Raw genomic sequence first — 14,434 nt, forward strand, 5'->3', positions numbered from 1 at the left:
AATGTGCGGGATGTCCTCTGTCTAGTTAGTTTTACCAGATGGTTAATGGTTGACATTTGGCTGGTGCGCAGGGGTCAGATAATAGACAAGCAGACAGGATAACTGCCACCTGAAGTGAAGGTTTCGACTGTAACTGGCAGAAGCAGTGTGGACTGACAATCAGAGTGGCTTGCCTGACAGAATCTCCCTCCCGTGTGGCAGGGACTTTGCTAACGGCTTTGACTGCAGTAGTGTATGATCATGCCGTTAGCTGCTTTGCACCGATGTAAGTCCTACAAAGGCAGGTGGAAGAGCTTAAGTGTGTTTTACTGTGTGCCATCAGCAGCCAGACCAGTGCCAGGCACATAGGTACTCAGTAAGTTTGGTGTTGGTCGAATACACTCTTCTACTAACACCATGTTTCAGAAGCCAATCCTTTAACGTTTTGAGTTTAGTAGACTTATTTAATGGACTCATTTTCCCCTTTTAGCCTACCCCTCTTCTCCCAAATCAGGCATTAACTAAAGACTATACAAATACCCCAAATATTTATAAGCATTCTTTTCTTTGTCTGGTAAATACTTATAAAAGCCGTCTTACAAACAAAGCACCATGCTTAGCTCTGCATGGAGCTCATGCCGAGGAGACTGGTCTCAGAGCCATTGAGAAAAGACACAGTTAATCCTGGTAAATTATTCTTGAAAATAATCCTTATAGTCAATGAGCTCTTCTTGAGGTAGAGAACAGTGCTGAGGGAATTTGGCCTCATTACGCCAGTTTGGGAGAATTAACATATTCATGGTGTCCGGGTAACTATATCAGTAAACTAGCAAAGCCAGGACTTGCTGGGTCCTGGTTGGCCAGTTGTGTCCTTACCTTGATCTTCTTAGGCATGTGGAAGCAAATTTCTCCAATCACTGGCAGGCCTGGTTTAAGGCTCTGGCCATTTGAGTTTGTGTGTGTGTGTGTGTGTGTGTGTGTGTGTGTGTGTGTGTGTGTGTTGGAGTCTGTATAATTGGCAGCATTTGCAGATTTCTTTTGTAAAATTTCATAAGACATTTTTTTTTGTAAATTTATTTATAAAGAATACAACTTCGACACAGCCAAAAATGCCAACACACTGCAAAGAGTTCATTAACAACCATAACAACAAAACGGGAGGTCAGCGGGCCCGGTTTACACCTGTCTGTAGCCCTTAATGAGGAACAATGGGAGCAGTTCCACAGGTAGAGGATCTCACCTAAAACCCAGGAAACAACGCTTGATCTGGGGGACATAGGCGCTGTACAGGCAGAAAGCAACACTTTCAGGCTGACCTGTTCTAAGACCACCTTAGGATAACGTGGTGTTGGTGGAGGTGGATGGTGCCAACTGGGGTCATGGAATATGTCTCCTTGTAGGGCTCACCACACCCAAGGTTTAATCTCTTGAGAACTGATCCCCTGAATGTCATTGGCATCTTAAGTATTCCCTCAGTCTGCTTCCAGCTCCTCCTCCCAGTTTTCATTAAAAATGTTGGCATCTTGTTCCATGAATGGTCAGGGCAGATCTTCAGATGCTCCCAGAAGTACAGTTCCCCATCAGCTTCCGTCTCCTCCACAGCAAGGCCCTCCTCTTCGGAACCTGGGCCCTCAGCATGGGTAGGAATGTCATTAGGGATGCTCTGGGCTCCACTGGAGTTTCAGAGGTTTCGGCCATTACTACCGTGGTAGAAAACATGGCAGCAGAAAAGGTGGGCATGGGTCTGGAGAAGTTGGGAACTGCACCCTGATCAGTAGGCAGAAAGAGAGAGGAGGTGGGCATGGGGGGAGAAGGGGGAGGGAGGAAGGGAAAGTGCACATTTGCAGATTTTTAAGAGGAAGTATTTTCCCCTCTGCTGCTGCCTCTGATAACTTTGTTTTGCTAAAACTGACTAAGACACATTTAGTAGCAGACTTTGCAGTTTTCACTGTAGTGTTATGTGAAGAAGCTTCCTCTTTTTGTAGTGACAGGCTAGGGGTTGCTCTGTGCCTCCTTATATGTGTTTTTTTTTTTTTTTTTTCCCTAATGAAGTGGAACCTTGAATATTATTTTCTTGTAGTAACATTTATAAATAGGACCATTTCTGCACACGAGGTAGACTGTTCATCACAACTTCTGCTCGTGGAGAAAAGGGGCGAATGGTCCCCAAAATGGTAGAGGGGAGCTATGTTCAGAGGAGCTGTAGACAAACCATCCTGGCCCTTTCTGGTTCTCATGGGATCATTGCACTGAGAATGGTTTCTTCCTGGGGACAGGTGTGTAGAAGGGGGAACTTTTTGTTTTCTGGGCATGTCTATCTTCTGGACCCAAGCAAATATTTGCTTAAAAGTATAACATTATTTTTAAAAATAATTTATTTTCATTTTATGTGCATTGGTGTTTTGCCTGTGTGCATGTCTATGTGAAGGGGTCAGATCATGGTGGTTGTGAGCTGCCATGTAGTTGCTGGGGTTTGAACCTGGGTCCTCTGGAAGAGCAGTCAGTGTGCCCTCTACTGCTGAACCATCTCTCCAGCCCCAAATCTTAACATTATTAATGAAATTTCCCTTTCAGGCCCTTACTTCACCAGGCCTAAACCTAAGGTGTATTTAAGAGGGGCAGGCTCTGGGCCCTTGCTGGAGGCCCTCATATTTCAGATTTAAAAGGATGTTGTGCTACATGTCCTGGGGTTCAAGGTGGCCCCTTTGACAAGTATATTAATATTTCAGTTGCAAACCGAGTGAATATTTACATGATATGGGATAGGCCTCATCCCCTCCTGAGAGGCTTTCCCGGAAAATGACCTGACAGAAAAGAACCTAAGGTTGTTGAGTGTTTCAGATGCTAGAACTCTGGATAAGGAGTCACGGATCTGTAATCTTATCTGTCTTGGGTACACCAGAAACCTGTCTTTCTTTCTTTCTTTCTTTCTTTCTTTCTTTCTTTCTTTCTTTCTTTCTCTCTCTCTCTCTCTCTCTCTCTCTCTCTCTCTCTCTCTCCCTCCCTCCCTCCCTCCCTCCCTCCCTCCCTCCTTTCTCTCTTTCTTTCTTTCTTTCTTTTTTTCTTTCTTTCTTTCTTTCGACAGTGTTTCTTTACATAGCCCTGGCTATCCAAGAATGAACTTACTCTGTAGAACAGGCTCGCCTTGAACTCAGAGAGATCTGTTTGCCTCTGCCTCCTGAGTGTTGGGATTAAAGGTGTCCAGCCATAAAGATTCTTAAAGGATGGTTTGTAGCTTGAAGTGTGTGCGTGGAGCAGTGAGGCCTCAGCTGGTCCAGGTGACCAGATGCAAAGTTGGATATGTGCCAGATGGCCCTGCTCCCATCCACCTGTTGCTCCATCTGTGCCTTTCCTCACCAACATCTTCCACTTGTGTAGGGACTTTCCTTTCCTTTGCCCTGGTTTTTCAGACTCTGGCCTAAGTTACAGCTTTCCCCACAATGCTCCAGTGCCCAAGACCACACTGCCCTTTGTTTCAGTGACTGCTGATTTGTCCAGTGACCCACTGAACTATCCCCTCATCATCCATGTGCACACGTGTTACCTTTCTTCTCTGGTGAGCTGTGTGCTTCATCTGTGTCCCTTGTCATAGCTTCTGGTAAGACAGTAAGGGGAACTTAGTAAAACTCAAGTTTGGGAGCACAGTAGTTTGTTCCCTCCCAAGTGCAGACTGTATGCATTTACCCTCCCATAGAGAAGCCGCAGATACCAGGTGACTGCTTTCTGTTATGTGTCAGAATCAACGTTGGCTCAAATAAGTGGAAAATTTCCTTTTCTTCCCTGTTCTTCTCTTCCTGATAGCTGCTGAGTTTTATAGCTTCCTAGACCTGGGTGAAGTTCTAATAAAAATTGAATTGTCCTCTAGCTTAAAAAAAGAAAAGAAAAGAAAGGAAGGAAGGAAGGAAGGAAGAAAGAAAGAAAGAAAGAAAGAAAGAAAGAAAGAAACTTTAGGATTAGATTGCTCGATGTGTAAAGGTGCATGCTTACAAATGTGTTGACCTGAGTTCAAATCCCTTGATCCCAAATAAAGGTCAACATGTAGAGCTTGTAATCCCAGCCCTCCTATGGGAGACAAGAGGATCTCTGGAAGCTCACGGGACACACACAGGACAGAACAGCCAAGAGAGCTTCTCCCACAAGATGGAAGGAGGGCACCCAAGGCTGACCTGTCACTTTCATATGAGCACACTCAATCCACTTCAGCCTTGCCCTCCTTGCCATCCCTATAGGATTTGGTGGGGAGCTCCCTTTCCCACCCAGGATATCCTGCCTACATTGGCTTTCACTGATTTGCCTTATCTCGGCTTTACAAAGGGCACTCAGTAACTTGTCACAAATAGACTGGTGACACGTCGCCTCTTGTTTTTTTCATGCATCTATTTAGGAAGTGCTGAGATAAATCTGCTTATTTAACTCAAAATGAATTCTAAATGAATAAGGCCCTGGCGTTGTTTTGAGCCTGTGATTGGTTACTGGCAGCCGTGCTCTAACTGTGAGGCCAGGGAACATCCATGGTTTCTGAGAAGCAGTTGTAACTTCCGAGCTGCAGCTGGGTTGGGCATGGGGTGGGCATGGGGTATCAGGAGAAGGAGAAGTAGTGCTTCTGTATTTTAGTTTTATTTTCCAAATCCGGCACCCAACTGTTTCTTTCTGTGTTTGCAAGCACTGGCATGGTAGCTAAGCTGTACATGGGACACAGAGTCTGTCTGCCCTAAGACCATTTTAATTTAGAATTAAGGAGACTTTCATATGCAGTGGCACTTATAAGAAGGTGCTTAGCCTGCTCTTAGCCCCTCTGAGGCTGACACTGAGCCACTGAACCTGAGGAAAAGGAAGGTGTTAGGAGGCATAGAGCAGCCTCTCTTCTTCCCGTACACATTTCTGCACATCAGCCTGGGTAAGAGGCCTTGCTGGGCTTTCCACCAAGGCTTTACCAGAGGATTGTGAGGCTGGCCAGCCAGTACATTGGAACCAGAATTTCCCTGTCTACATCTGCCCCCTAGAGGGGAGAATACGCCATAGCAAGAGAAAGGACCTAGTAGTGGGGCTGAGGTCCGGTTACCCAGGAGTTGTTAGCCTTGCAGTGCTAATAAGCTTTCTGCAGTAGACCAGTTAAAAACACACTCAACAGTGAAAAGGCAGAAAAGGGAGATTTAGTTAGCGTGGCCACATTGGGAAGAGAAAAAAGAGGCTCGGTAACCCCTAACCCATGAGTTAGGTTTAAGGAGAAGGCAGGAGGTTTGCATAACCAAGCTGTCCTAAAAAAAGGTCTGGTGCAATTTCTCATCATTGCTTCTGTTCTAGTCTCTCCTGCAAATCTGTCCGACCAGCCACCAAATCTTTCCTCTTCCCAGCATGAGACTCTGGGGATACTTATAATTTCTCCGGGTCCGTTGTTTCAACTGTCTGCATAGGGAGGAGCATGTGTGTTTCTTTAGGTGGTCTTTATTCCTGCCAAGTGGTTGAAGTCCTAAAGTAGCTTCTCTTGATCTCCTGTCTCGGACCCAACCTGGGTACAGTTCTGTGCTTTAAGCCTTGCTTACACCCCAGGAAGATGGCTAGGGTGAGTCAGTGTGGCTGGTTGTTTCTACCACGCAGATCTTACCAGGAGAAAGCGGTATCTAATAGGCTATCAGCAACCTGTAAGTTATGTCCGGAATTTCCTTACTAAGATGCTTGCTAACTGTGAGCTTAATGATCTCCGTACTTCTCTATCTCTTTTCAATGTTACAGAATATAATTCATTTCTAGGAGAGGGTGGGCTGGCAGATCTAGGAGGGGGTGGGTAAGCAGAGAATCAAAATCTGTATTTTTACTTCAGTCTTGAGTAAAGATGATTATCGGTCATTCTTCCTGATAGGAGAGCATTATTAATCTAATGGTGTGTGTATAAACCACTCACCAACTCAGGGGCTTAAACAAACTATTCATTTGATTGTATCTCTTACAGTTTTTGTGGGTCAGGACTTTGGGAACTCTTTGAGTTTAGAGTCTCTGGTGAGGCACCCAGAGGACCCTGGGGCCAACTGAACTCTTGACTGGGGTTGGAGGAGACATTTGTTGGCTGTCTGGAAAGCTAGCAAATGTTACCGAGAGGCTCCATTTGTCCCACATGTGGCCCTGTCCAAGACACTGCCTCCTGAGCTCTCATGTAAGACTTCATGAATGTATTTTAAAACCACTTCGTCTTGGTCAATGGAGGGTAAGGAAATTCTAGCATACACCATGTATATACACAGGCACTGCTCATAGGCTGAGCAAATTCAGCTCTTACTGGCCTGGTGGCGGTTACAGGGATCACTGCTTCCACAAAGCTGTGTTCTTTTTGTCTTCATTTTGTCCTTCTGTATCTCACCAAACACCTAGAAGACAAAGAGAGATCTTCCTCTCTTGCATTTACAGCTTACTTGTGGTTGGCCGGGCAGGGTGGGTGAGAAGCCAGAGCTGTGCGTCTGGCTTGTTTGTGATGATCTGCACTTCCTATGAATCCTAGTTGGACGCTGTGCTGAGAACTGGTACTCGGTAGTCATGTGGCCTTCAGTTTTCTCTCCTTGATTCCTTTCAGTGCAGCCTTAACATTCGTTCTCAGCAGAAGATAGACTGCTGTAGTTATTGTGTGGTTCGGTTTGAAGCAAACTTGGGATTAACTTCTAGAAAGTCCACACCACTGGCGAGGGGTTGGCACTGCGGACACAGACAGACCCAGAGAGGTAGCGGGACAGTCTGAATGGGATACTTTCTGAGTCTCTGGGTTTAGGACAGAGCAGCTCTTCTGCCCAGCATTTGTCAGATAAAGAACAAAGGAGCAATGGCCGATGTAAAGTGGTGTAGATGTTTTGAATGGGGAAGAGAAAGAAATTCTCATTTTTTTATTATCAAAGATATTAACTGATTTAAGAGGCTGGTTTATTCCCCTAGTAAAACTGAACAGATGAAAAAAAAAGCAGACTTGATAGGACCTAGAGCCATAGAAACTTCTAGAATATGTGGAAAATCTTATAAGAAATGGAATAAGAATGAATATTATTTTTAATAGCACCGTACCTTAATTTATATTGTTCAGTCCTTACAGCATTCTTTCTGATTGGTGGCTGTCAACACGTCCTCTACAGCTTGGGAGACACACCTTTCTTAGGCCCTGCAGTCCAAGGTCGGGGTTAGAAAGCAGGCTTGTCGGGCTTAAACTTGCTCTACTACCTTATGCTTCGGTTCACGGTAAAGACAGCCCAGAATGCTGCAGACTGGGAGTGAAACTGGGCGTCTAGAAATAGTCAAGACGTAGATCCAAGCGCCTCTGTGCAAGTCCACAGCAAGCAGAGGAAACGTATAACCCAGACTTCCATGTAAACACCCCAAACAAACACCTGCATTTACACCCAGCAAACACCTCTCATTCTTATCTACTCCGAGAACCTTTGGAAGAACCTTCTACTTCGGTTTGGTTGACAAGACAACAGTTTTGTTCTTTCTTGGCTTAGTGGTAGGTTTAGTGGCATTGGGTGGGGTCAGCCTTGGCTGGGGGCAGAGAAAGTGCCTTCATGAGAAACCCGGGGCACAAAAGTTGCACATTTCATGTTTAGCTGTTCCTACTCTGAGAGGTCTCGACGTATCTTTACGTAGAAGCGCATACGTAATGGAGACCAGGCCAGGCTGGGTTCCCGTGCTCAATGTCTCTTGGCTCTTCTCACTTCTGTGTTGTTTTCTGTTGGTTTTCTGCAGAATATCTTCAAGAGACCTTCACTTCCCTGGGCTATTGTGTTCAGCCTTTCTTGTTTCCCGATTCACGTGACATAGCCCGGATTGTTCGCCAGTTCGCCTGTAGGACCCAGCATCAAGACTATGACAGCTTCGTGTGTGTTCTGGTGAGCCGGGGAGGCTCCCAAAGCATGATGGGTATAGATCAGGTTTACTCAGGGTTCTCCCTGGACGCTGTCAAGCACATGTTCACGGGGGACATGTGCCCTTCTCTCAGAGGGAAACCAAAGCTGTTTTTTATTCAAAACTACGAGGCGTTAGGAGCTAACAGCCTAGAGACAGATGGGCCAGCTATAAAAAATGTGGACTCGAGTCCCCTGAATCCCAGGCCCTGCACAACTCACCCCGAAGCTGATATCTTTTGGAGCCTGTGCACAGCAGACGAATCCCGGCTGGAACACGCCTCCAGCTCATCCTCTGTGTACCTGCAGAAACTCTCGCAGCAGCTGGCGCAAGGCAGGTGAGCCACCAAGGTCTGTGCCCTTCGCCTTTATCCTTGACCACGTGTTTATCGCCTTGCTACCCAGATGGATATCACTACCATGCTTGGCCCGATGGGCTTCCACGGGACAGAGATGATTCCTCCCCAGTTAGAGTTGCTTCAGGGGATAATATAGATTCTGCACAGCTTATGAATACATTGCATTAGTCACCTTGTATTTTGTATATATTTATTATACTCGCCTAACATAAATTAAGCCTTAGATAGGTGTGTGTTATAGAAAAAGCACAGTGTGTGCACTGTAGGGTTCAGTGCTGGCCTGGTTTCAGACATGGGTCCCTTAATGGTCTTGGTTTTCACAGATAACAGGATGACTATAAACATCTTTGATGTTTATTAGTTAATGGAATGAAGCTACTATGTCTTTCAAGTATAGGATTAATTAATTTTCAATTTGCTCCCCAATAACAAAGGATGACAAAAGGGCTACAGCATTGCAGAGCAGATGCTCCAAGGACCAGGCATTGGCCTTTAGAGTCTTCCTCTCTCTGCCTGGGGTATCCAGGCAGCTCATCCCCTAGCTGGTGTGTTCTCAGAATAAAATCCCATGGTCTCTGTGGAAGGAGACTCTGGCCAAGTTGTTTGGTTTACTTGCTAAGCAACTTAAGGAGCATTTAAAAAGGATGTGTTTCAGAGGGCTTCAATACTTGCTGGCTGACTCTCCCCTAATGACAATCTGTCTTCCCTTTGGTGTTTGCCCGTCATTAAACTGCACCTTTCTCTTTTCCTCTAGGAAACGTCCACTCGTGGATCTCCATGTTGAACTCATGGACAAAGTGTATGCCTGGAACAGCAGTGTTTCTTCTAAGGAGAAATACTATCTCAGCCTGCAGCACACTCTGAGAAAGAAACTCATCCTGTCTCAGACATGAAAACCCAAAGAGTTCTTGGCACGTCATCCAGGGTGGCTTGGAGCTGGCTGGCTCCAGATTGCTCAGGAGCACACCTTGAAGGTTCCAGTGGCTTCTGGATCTGGCCTGAGTCCTGGTTTCCAGTTCTCCAGTGCACGGGCCTGAGCCATGAACTCCTGCTGCCGTGGAGTCTCTCACTCCAGGCACCATGACTTTACCACTGGGAGGGACTGAATCCCCAAAGCTATGAGGCAAGATGTTTTGCCACAGTGTGGAGAATAGTAAGGGATAACTAATTTTTTTTGGGGGGGGGGCGGTAGTGCTTATCTACCAAGTTAAACTAAGTTATTGTGTGAGTTCGACTTGAGTATTCTTGTTCACGATTTGAACCGTGGCACTGAATGACTCGAGGTTTACCTGAGTTTGTCATGTAACTGAGTAAGTTATTTCCATGGCTAAGGTGTGCATGTATAATAATTTAGTAAGTTATTTTAAGTACCCATTGCTTCAGGAGTAGAGTTTTGGGAATTGCTGCTCACAAACTTTCACATTTGCCTCCAATTTTTATGACCTAGCACCACCTCTATATTCTATATTCTACAAAACCAAATTTCATTATGTATGTTAAATATTTACAGTATAATGCTTTGTAGCACACTGTCTTATTTAGGGTTTTACTGCTGTGAACAGGCACCATGATCAAAGCAAGTTTTATAAAGGACAACATTTAATTGGGGCTGGCTTACAGGTTCAGAGGTTCAGTCCAGTATCATCAAGGTGGGAACATGGCAGCATCCAGGCAGGCATGGGGCTGGAGGAGCTGAGAGTTCTACATCTTCATCTGAAGGAAGCCAGGAACAGACTGGCCATCCTCAGACAGTCAGAAGGAAGATCTCCAAGCCCACCCCCACAGTGACACACTTCCTCCAACAAAGCCATGCCTTCTAATATTGCCACTCCCTGGGTCAAGCATTTGCAAACCATCACACACATATAGATAGAAAAATAGTTACCCATGAGGATGGGAGAGCTGGCCCTGACCCTCCCCAGCTGTGCAATGGCATGGGTGACAGAGAGTTAGCCCTGCTCCTTGAAGTTTGCAGCACTTGGGAGAGTAGCTCACACCTTGCCGGAGCAGCACTGTAGAACCAGCCCCAGGAACACAAAATCGAGTGAGATAGCTTGCCCACCCAGGGCTTTGCGTTGGCCCCGCCCCCACGGCATCCATCCGTGAACTGCAGGAGCACATGGGGCGTGGTCCGCAGAACTAAAGCTGCAGGATCTTCACTGCACGGGACAACAACGAGGTACCTGAGAGGATGGTCCCAGTGAGGATCCAGTGTTTGTAGTGCACCAGGAGCCAGAGGCCTCAAGCCACATCCATGCTTCACTGCAGTGAACATTTGTAAGCAAAGATGTGTGGACACACAGGTGCTTTTATGGAGTCTGTTTGTTTCTTTGGCAGGGGCAGGTTGCTAGGGCAGAGACTGGTTATGGAGGACTGGAGGATGAGTGGGGTTGGGGTGCAGGATGTAGAATTCACAAAGAATCAAAAAACTAAAAAGGGGAAAAAAAGGTTGCATAGGGAAAGAGATTAGCTTATTTATATTTTCACAGAGCTAGCTTTTTTGTAACAAGAGCAGATAGGATTTATTTATTTATTAAATACTTTTGAACTAAGGTTGCAATGTATCTAGCAAAAGTCCTGCCATACTAGTACTAGGATGGATGAAGCCAAAAGATCCCACGTTCTGAGGTATGTAGTGGCTGTGTAATGAGGTTGTGTGTGCGTGTTTTGTAAGAGAGAGAACAGAGAAAAATCCCAGCACATCCAACACAGTATATTTTTATTAGCTGCTATAAAACATGGTTACTTTACTTCTGTGTTCTCTTGAGTAACCTCATAATAGAATCTCTATCTGTATTTAAGAATAGTAGTCAACCCCCCCCTCGAGGTTTGGGGATCAGTTCTGAAGAGGAGGCAGAAAGACTGTAAGAGTTAGAAGTGATGAATGACTCCAAGGAGGCAGCATCTTCCAGACACAACAGGACCCATGCACCCTGTGACGGCACAGGTTCAAATCAGAGTCTCAGCACTGAGAAAGTGGGTAGGAAGTCGTGGGCCATTAACGTTCAGCACTCAGGGCTGCCTCTTCGAGGGGAGAGATGTGTAACCTGTTTCTGCCCAGAAGGCAGGAACGATGCGATTCGTAGCTGGTGGCCTCTGCACTATCTGCATGGCCAGGCCACACCTCCTCCCTCAGACTCATGTTCACCTGTCAATCAGCAGTCTGTCTTCCCTGACACCCTCATCAGGACCACTGTTTCCCTTGAGCCTGCTTCCTCAGTTAATCCAGAGGACCTACCTGTAGGGAAGATGCTGCTTGTACTCATAAGAGTTTTGATATAGCCATATCTTAAGCTTTTTTTTTTTTTTTTTTGTACACACAGGACGGATTAATTACCACTGGAAACTATTTTGAAATTGTGCTTAAATATTCCTAAAATAAACTACCCAGTGTCAGACTCCAGAAGTTCGAATGAAAACTGTCCACTGAGTCATACTGAGCTAGACTTCCTTCTTGCCTTTCTTGGATCAACAACACCCTGCTGGTTGAGGTGTTTGCAGAGACGCCCACAGAGGGGAAGTTCAACGAAGAAGGCTCATGCAATAGTTAGCTTCTGAGAAAGGGAAATCAGTTTTCTCCAGTGGAGTTTCGCTGAGCATACCCACTAAGCTCAGGGCAGGCTCCCACAGCCAGGAGTAGCTGACTAACATAAAATGGACTTGGGGTGTTTGTCTTTTTATTATTTTCTTTTTGGTTTGCTTGTTTGTTTTGCTTTTCAACTTTTTTCTTTTTTGAGAAATTGAGAGAACATGAAGTTGTGTGTGTGTGTGTGTGTGTGTGTGTGTGGTGGGGGGCGGATCTGGGAAAAGTAGAGGGAGAGTAGAGCACCTTCCAGGACTGCTTCAAGGACAAAGCATGAGGCTCTTTACAACCACTTTTGAGCTATGCTATTAATTAATTGCATCATTAATTGTATCATTAGGCCACACTATAAAGGGGCTGTTTTGGAAGGACTGACTCAAACTTTGAAAAGTTGATGGGATTTTGCAGGTCGTGGTAGAGAGGATGTAAGCCGAAGGAAGGAGCACCGTGTGCTTTAGTGTAGCCTTTTATCTAGAACAAATGTGTACAGTGATGGGTAATAAGTCAGGAGCTGGATGTGGTCCTGATGTGGAGCGCTTTGAAGGCCCCACTTTTTTCCTTTAGCTAGTTGTCTTGTAAGATATTTCTCCTTACTTTAACAGTAGGTTCTTTGATTCCGTCTTTGTTCCTTTTGTATACAGAATAAGGCCTTTTGTTTTTCACCAACTGTGTTTTTTTTTTTTTTTTTTTTTTTTTTTTGCCAAGATATTTTAGACATGTTAAAAGATAATTATTTACAGAAGACAATAAATACCCACTTTAAATGAGGTGTTCTAAACTGGGCTGGAGAGATGGCTTAGTGATTAAGAGCACTGACTGCTCTTCCAGAGGTCCGGAGTTCAATTCCCCAGCAACCACATGGTGGCTCACAACCATATGTAATGGGATGTGATGCCCTCTTCTGGTGCACATGAATATGGGAGCATTAAAGAGCAGAGTCAGCCAGGCATGATAGTTTCTACAGAGGCAGGAGGATTGTCACAAGTTTGAGGCCAAACTATGCCTTGCTCCATCCTGAAGAAAAGGGAGTAGCACCATACCGCCCCAGATTATCTACTCCTGGACGTTCATACGTGAAGGGAAATAATGAGCTTTAGGGGCAGCAAGATGGCTCAATGGTAAAGTGCTTCCTGCCAAGGCTGAAGTCAAATCCCCAGGAAGGAGAGCTCCAACTTCAGAAAACTGTCCTTTGATCTCCACGAGGGCGTCTACCCCCTGTGCATATAAATCAATAAATGTAAAAATTAAAAAGCCCACAGAAAATGTTGCCAAGATGAAGGTTATTTTAGACACTAATAGTTCACATATTGCACATCTGAGTTGTGATTTGTGCAAAGATTTGTATGCAGGCATTTTTCATGCTTTTTGGCTTATTCTGTATTATGCACTGAAAGCATTTTCCAATCTGTGGGTTGCTTTTGCAGGGTCTGTTTGTAAACTTAATTGTATTCTGTTGATTCACTGATGTATTATTTCAGAATCACCATCTTGATTGTTGTAGCTTCCTATTAAGCCTTGGTATAAATGGTGCTGGGGGGAGGGGGTGGAGAATTCTGACTGGAATGTGGTTTTTTTTTTTTGTTTTGTGTGGGGGGTCTTTTTTTCTGTTACAGGGTCTTACTGTGTAGCCCAAGTGTGGTGTTTACCTTCCGCCCCTGCCTCCTGGGTGCTGGATCCCAGGCATAACCACTCTGTTCATTTTAAGATGCCTCTGTTATTACATTAAAAAGACCTGCTGTCTTTCATATTTATCACAGCACACGTATGACATAATATCTGTTTTGCCTTCTTTTTATTTGTGGGGCATGTCTGCATGTTTTGAGATGATGTTAAGCATTCACGTTTTTCCACTATTTAAGCAAAGGGTAAACAAAACAGGAAAAAAAAATCTCTCTCTCTTTTTTAAATGACATTGCCAGCATCTAGTAAGTAGGAGTGCGGAATCATTTTGGATATTTGAACTCTGGGAAAGACAAGTACTTTCCATATATAATATTTATGTGTTGCCTCAGTGAACCTTGCAAGTCAAGCTTCTTTATAGAGTGGTTCTTGTCCCCCCCCCCCCTTTACTGTTTCTCTGCCTCTGCTGCCTTCACGTCTCAGATGTCAAGGCTACAGCCACGTGCCACCTGCCCAGTTTATGACAGGCTAGCCTTCTACCAAATGAGCTCATCTTCAACCTTGATCTTTCTTCTCTAAAATTTATTTTTATTAGCTTGTATTTATTGTGCCAAGTATAAACTTCCTCAGGGTGACTGAGTAGATGAGTATAAAGTCTTTTGAAGGTCTCCCTTCCCAATGTTACCTACTCAGTCTTCCTCCCCGTCTCTATCCAAATCTCTAATCATCTCTCTCGCTCTTTTCACGTCCCCTCCTGCCTGGGTCCCACATATGAGAGCCAGGCTTTCTGAGTCTGGGCTATTTTTACGAACATGGTGATTTCCAATTCCGTCCATTTCCCTGCAGTGGGAGTTTCTTTCTTTATGTTAAAGCCAGCATCATTAGAGCGTACTTTGTCTGCTCTTTTTGTTTTTGTTTTTTTTTTTTTTTTCAATGTCTGAAACCAAACTTATCCCTAGGTCCCAGGGCTGGGGACATAGAGCCCATGACAGCAGAGCTTGCTGTGGCAGCCATTT

At 45.0% G+C, this 14,434-nt stretch overlaps 1 protein-coding gene across 4 annotated transcripts in view; it reads left to right on the forward strand.

Annotated features, from left to right (window-relative positions):
- The window catches only part of CFLAR (CASP8 and FADD like apoptosis regulator), a gene marked incomplete at its 3' end in the record, with an annotated part of 50,968 nt that extends 37,417 nt beyond the window's left edge, over positions 1–13,551 (forward strand). For all 4 annotated transcript variants that reach the window (XM_080933176.1, XM_080933174.1, XM_080933175.1 and 1 more), the window contains 2 exons: positions 7,699–8,194; positions 8,970–13,551. In XM_080933176.1, the coding sequence (XP_080789302.1) occupies positions 7,699–8,194; positions 8,970–9,108 (635 nt within the window). The remainder of the gene's footprint in view (positions 1–7,698; positions 8,195–8,969) is intronic.
- Between the last annotated feature and the right edge of the window lie 883 nt (positions 13,552–14,434).

This window comes from Micromys minutus, assembly GCF_963924665.1.
Source record: "Micromys minutus genome assembly, chromosome: 19".
Lineage (NCBI taxonomy): Eukaryota > Metazoa > Chordata > Mammalia > Rodentia > Muridae > Micromys > Micromys minutus.